The following is a 5952-nucleotide window of genomic DNA, read 5'->3' on the forward strand; positions in this document are numbered from 1 at the left end:
GGGCCCGGGCCGCGGGACCCCATAGGACCCCATTCATGTCCCTTCCGCATGCAGGTGGCCGGTGGTCCTGTCTTCCCCTTCCCCGAGAAGCTGTGTTTTGGACCAGCTCAAAATGTGTGTGCCTTGGTGGCCACGAGGCCTCAACAACAGCTTGGGGCTTATTTATGAGAAATTAACTAAAACGTTTCTCCTTCTCAAGGGGCATCTGTCCTGCACATTCTGCCAGGGAAAGGTGGGGTGGGGCGGGGCGGGGTGGGCGCTCACCAGGCCGTGGAGACCCCCGTCGTAGCTGGGCGATAAGGCACCGGGGGCTCCTGCGCGAGGCCACTGCGACGTCCCTGGAAGGGGGTGGGGGCACGTGAATGGGGTGCAAGGGGCAGGGTGTGAGCACGGCCTGATGCCTGTGGGGAGGGATTCATGAAGCGCCTGTCCAGCCTCCGGTGATGCCCACGACGGCCATTCCAGGGCACCCCACACCGACGCAAAGCAGCTCTCAGCCCCGCCAGGCAGGGATGCTGGGTGCCCAGTGGATACTGCCGTTCCCATCTGAGCCTGTTTCCCCATCTACAAAATCCAACCCCCACCCCAGGGGGTAAAGCGGCAGCACACAGCCGGGGCTCCCCCCCATGCCGCCCCACCCTGGCTGACCCACTCCGGGCTCCAGCAGCAGGCAGGGAAGTGGCAAGTTCCAGGTGGGACCAGACAGGCCGAGGTGAAGTGAGGGCTCCTGGCGCTTCCCATGGGGCAGAGGTGAGGACTCACGGATGTTTTTAACCTCCCAGACCTTCTGGAAACCTCCGGCTCTCACTCCCACTCCGCCTGCACCTGCCCCCCACCCCCTGCCAATAAGCAGGCACATCCTCACAGGGATAAAAGGGTCTGCCCCCGGGCCAGAGTCCCGCAAAGGGTAAACAGCCAGTATCTAATAAATACCCGGTGGGTGAGCAAATAGCAACATGCACATGTTCTAGAGTCCAGGCCACAGCCCTGGCGCCGCTGGCCCCATCGCATCTGGGAGCTGCTGGGCACGCCAGTGTCCCCTCATGTTCATGCTGCGTGAACTGCCAGGTTCTGCCTCCTGGCTTTGCCTGTGCTGTGACCTAACCCGGACGCCACCTCCCAGCCCTCCCTCACTGCCTGGTTATGCGCCATAGCTTTGGAGGGCTGGCTTGGAGACCGCCTCCACCAGGCGGCCTTCCTGGATTGCCCAGTGGAACACAAGCCCACAAGGGATTTCCTTCCACTGTCAGTTCCAGACCAGAGATGACACAGGCCCCTGGGGGTGAGCTGCTCCCTCCCACCTGCCTGCCCATCCCAGCAACGAGCAGGCACCAGAACCAGCCTCCCCCGTTCCCCAAAACCCTCACAGACCTGCCAGGCCCTGAGGGGAGCCCACGGGAGTGGAAGGGCTGGACGAGAAGTTATTGCTTGAGTGATCCGGGGAGTAGATCTGCGAGTAGGACCGGTAGAGACGAGATGGGAGATCAGGGGCCGGCCTCTCGGGCCACTTGCCTGGCCACCCCCGTGCCCCACGCCTCATCCCCCGTGCCCCACGCCTCACCGAGGCCAGTGCTTTCCCGAGGGCATCCCCGGAGCTGCCGGCTGTGGTCCCTCGGGAGCCTGTGGGTGGAGAGAGGTGAGGCCCATGCAGCCCAGCCTGGGTGCCACCACCGACGGCAAGCTCTCCTGCGTCCCGCCGTCCCGCACAGACACCACTGCGCTGGGGAGAGCAGCCTGACTCGGGTCCGGTTTCTGTCTGACTCCCCCGAAACCGGCCTCCGCAGGGGTGACGCACTGGGGATAGGCCACTGGCAGGGGACCCTGGGTGAGCGAGCCCCTCTCCAAGCCTGGGTGTCCCTCTCTGAGCCTGTTTCCCAGCTGTACAGCGGGAAAGCCGCGCCTTAAAGAGCTGTTTCCAGACATCCCAAGTCCAGTGCACGCGGCAGGCCCTACCGACAGCGGACAATGTGAACTGACGACAGCTCGCTCTCAGGGTCAGCAAACGTGCCTGCGCCCCCCCGTGGAGTCCTCGCCAACCCCCAACTGAGCCCACCCAGGCCCTGCCTGGAGCTCAGTGTCCCCTCGGAGAGGCCGCATCCCAGGGAATGGCCATACCCAGGAGGCTGTCGGCCCCGCTGACAGGCGGCGTGTGGCTGGAGACGCCACCGTATGTGGCTCCGGGGGCCGAGGAGAAGGAGGATGCAGCCGGGAGCCCACCATTCACCTCTGCTCCGTGCAGCTGGTAGCCCTGGGGGCCGGGCAGGAGGAGGGTGGATTAGATGAGGTACTGCCACCCTCCACCCACCCCGTCCCCTGCCCCGGGCCCTACCATGCGCTCGTGCTGGTGCAGGCCAGCAAACGTGCTGCTGCTTCCACTGCTGCCCACAGGGCCGCTGCCAGGCGGGAGGGGCAGGGGGGATGAGCCCCCACCCAGCATGGGCCCGAAGCCCGCCTGGCCCGGGGGACTCCACAGCTCGGCTGAGGGGTGCAGGCTGCCATCTGTGGAGAGGGACTGGTAAGGCGGGGGCCGGGTGGGGAACCCTGGCCCTGCCCCACCGTCCCTGGCGAGCCCCCCGCCGCTGTGTACCTGCCATGTAGAAGGGGGCGGGATAGGCGCTGCTGGGGGTCTTGGCGGACGGGTAGGCGGCGGCATCCCTGCCGTAGTCCTCACCTGAGCTGGGCGGGTACACCTGTGGGCGGGTGGGTGGTGGGGGGTGCACAGTCAGGACGGAGGGGCTGCGCGGGGTCCATCAGCCCACACACCTTGCAGGCCTCACTAAGCCTGGCCTCCTGTCCCCTCTCCTGGTAGCACATTTACCACCCTGTTTCCCTTCCCTGTTTACCCCCGCTTTGGGTAAATCCCAGCCCCTTAGCCCAGTCTGAGGTTCTTAGTGTCCTTGTCTCTCTCTCTCCTGCTCCTTTTCCAGCCCCCACCTCCTGCCTCCCTGAACTTCTGACCTTTGTACCTGAGGACTTGGATCTGGCTCTGCCTGCTAAGCCTTTTTCCTCCTTAATCCAAAAAACACCTATTGATCCGTCAAAACCCCAGCTCCAACACCCCCATCCCATTCTTCTCCCTTGTTCCCCAGCTGGAATCAATCCTCCAGCCCCAGAGCAACATTCATCTTTGGCTAAAGTAACAGGAAGAGGGATCTGTGATTAGTGCCAACTCTGACTGGCTGGCACTGCCTGGACTGTGGGGCTGGGGCCAGTTGGTAGCGTCTGCCCCTGTGCTGCAGCAGAAAGTGTGCTGGGTGGGCCTGATGTTGTAAGACACTGGGGGGCGGTTTCAGGGCAGAGAAAGTGTGTCCCGGGGAAGGAGGGGAGCGGTACTGTTGGGAGCAGAGCCTGAACACGCTTTTGGCCTGGGAAACCAGCCTGACTCTAACCCTAAACCCGGGCCTGTGGGGAGCTGGTCAGCCCGAGGGGAGAGGAGACGTATGCCCAGGGCTCTTGGGGCCAGCACGCGGGCTGGGCAGAGGGTGGTTGATAGCTACTGAGCCGGGGAACCAGCAAACTGCCGCCCCCTCCAGTGAGATGAGACCGCAGGAGTGTGGCACAGCAGCCTAGACCATCTGCGGGGCCTGGCAGGGAGGCAGGGATGCGGGACAGCCTGAACCCACGAGGACGTAACAGGGAGCCCCAACTGTGCGCGCCCCCACCTTTTTTTTTTGAGAGGGAGTCTCACTCTGTTGCTCAGGCTGGAGTGCAGCGGCACAATCTTGGCTCACTGCAACCTCCACCTCCTGGTATCAAACAATTCTTCTGCCTCAGCGTCCCAAGTAGCTGGGATTACAGGCGTCAGCCACCACGCCCGGCTAATTTGTGTATTTTTAGTAGAGATGGGGTTTCACCAAGTTGGCCAGGCTGGTCTCGAACTCCTGACCTCAGGTGATCCGCCCGCCTCGGCCTCCTAAAGTGCTGGTATGACAGGCGTGAGTCACCGCACCCGGCCCACTTGTGCCCTTTCTAAAGGGGCCTCAGACACCAGAACCGCCTCTCTCTCAGAACAAGACAGAGGCTGGACCTAGGGAAGGAGCTCCCTGCCTTCCCTCGGAAGCGGCCTCCTGTCAGAGCTAGGGCCTTGGGGCAGATCTTGGCTCAGAAACCGTGGGGGACCTGTTCACTCACGGCCCACCCCCCATGTGTGTTCCCAAGCTTCGCCAGGACACAGGGCCTGGCACTGCCGCTGACGAACTGTGGGGTCCCTTCTCCCTTGTGCGACTCACCGAGGATGGGAGACCCGGCGGGACCTTCCGGACCTTCTTGGGCTGCGTGTCTGTTGGGAGCGAAAAGCGTGAGAACCGGCCACCAGCCATGAGAACAGCCCCTGCCCTGCACCCTGGAGGAGAGAGCCTCAGAATTCCCGTTTCATAAATAAAAAACCTCGTGTCAGCCGGACACAGTGCCTCACACCTGTAATCCCAGGACTTTGGGAGGCCAAGGCAGGCGGATCATGAGGTCAAGAGATGGAAACCATCCTGGCCAACACAGTGAATCCCCGTCTCTACTAAAAATACAAAAAGTGGCCAGGCGTGGTGGTGGGCACCTATAATTCCAGCTACTTGGGAGGCTGAGGCAGGAGAATCACTTGAACCTGGGAGGCTGAGATTGCAGTGAGCCGAGATTGTGCCACTGCACTCCAGCCGGGGCGACAGAGTGAGACCCCGTCTCAAAAACACAACGACAACAACAAAAAATCTCGGGTCTATCTACATGGCTCCAAAAATGTAAAAGACCCATGACGGTTTTCTCCTGCGACGCGCAGTTCAGAAAACGAGGAGTTGATGGGTCCTGAGCGAAGGCTCTGCTGAGAAGCCCCGTGGCCCCACCCTCCTTCCAAGATGGCCCCGACTATCACATGCAGTCAGGCCTCACCACTCGGGGCTGCTGTTTGCAAACCCGCCTATGGGACAAAATCCATAACCCGGAAATCAGCACTCAGGCGCCTTCCCGATCACTCGCGGACGTGGGCAGAGCGGGAAAAGGTCGAGCGGCCCAGGCGCACGTGTCCAGCCGAAGCCGAACAAAGGCCGCCTCCCACATCACGAGGCTCCTGTCCTTGGTGTATTCAGAGCCACAATCTTTTACGTTTTTGTGCTTTTTGTGGGTGATTTCACGCTTATTTTAGGCAGGGTCTTGCGCTGTTGCTCAGGCGGGAGTGCAATGGTGCGATCGCAGCTTACTGCAGCCTCGAACTCCCAGGGTCAAACCATCCTCCTGCCTCAGCCTCCTGAGTAGCTGGGACCACAAGCGTGTGCCACCATGCTCAGCTAATTTTTAAAAGTTTTTGCAAATGTGGGATCTCCCTATGTTGCCCAGAATGGTTTCCAACTTTTGGCCTCAAGTGATCCTCCTGTCTCGGCCTCCAGGGTAGCTGGGACACCAGGTGAGTGCCACCACACCAGGCGAGTGCGCTGCGTGGACCCAGGTGAGTGCCACCACGCCTGGCGAGTGCGCTGCGTGGAATGGGCGCCGGGTAGTTCGAGGTGCCGTCCAGTGCTCCTGAGCCCCGAAGGCGGTGATGCGCCTTGCAGGGGACGCCCAGGCGTGCACGTTCTGCTCAGGCGTGAGCAGCAGGGCTCAGTGTAGAGGAACCACGATGCACCTCGTGAGGCGTCTTACACCGAAACCACATGCACAGAGCCTGCACCCATCAGCCACAGGAACCGCGGGACCAGAGGCTCGTAGGAACCTCTCCCTGGACGTGTCACAGGAGCAATCTATCAGCCCCGTGCAAAAGTCGTTGCAGGTTTTGCCACAACGGTTTGTGGCGGCCTCATGGGCCAGGGCCACCGGGAGTAACGAGCCCCCGCCTGCCCCAGCCTTGTCCCCCATCACCGTCCACCCCTCCCACGGCCCAAGCGCCTGGCGTCCAGCCAGAACCTGGAAGGTGCAGGGTGTGCTCCCTCTGGTGCCCTCAGCTAACGGGGACCCCCCACCTCCCTTTGC

General features: G+C 62.2%; 1 protein-coding gene across 1 annotated transcript in view; it reads right to left on the bottom strand.

The window, feature by feature from the left end:
- Positions 1–5952, bottom strand: part of TCF3 (transcription factor 3) — a 71080-nt gene that overhangs the window by 14979 nt on the left and 50149 nt on the right. The window contains exons 6-13 of the mRNA XM_011997471.1: positions 5406–5559; positions 4230–4330; positions 2588–2690; positions 2330–2499; positions 2116–2248; positions 1562–1620; positions 1372–1450; positions 270–338 (exon numbers count right to left, since the gene is read on the bottom strand). Coding sequence (XP_011852861.1) covers positions 270–338; positions 1372–1450; positions 1562–1620; positions 2116–2248; positions 2330–2499; positions 2588–2690; positions 4230–4330; positions 5406–5559 — 868 coding nt within the window. The remainder of the gene's footprint in view (positions 1–269; positions 339–1371; positions 1451–1561; positions 1621–2115; positions 2249–2329; positions 2500–2587; positions 2691–4229; positions 4331–5405; positions 5560–5952) is intronic.

This window comes from Mandrillus leucophaeus, unplaced genomic scaffold, assembly GCF_000951045.1.
Source record: "Mandrillus leucophaeus isolate KB7577 unplaced genomic scaffold, Mleu.le_1.0 Scaffold54, whole genome shotgun sequence".
NCBI classification, from domain to species: domain Eukaryota; kingdom Metazoa; phylum Chordata; class Mammalia; order Primates; family Cercopithecidae; genus Mandrillus; species Mandrillus leucophaeus.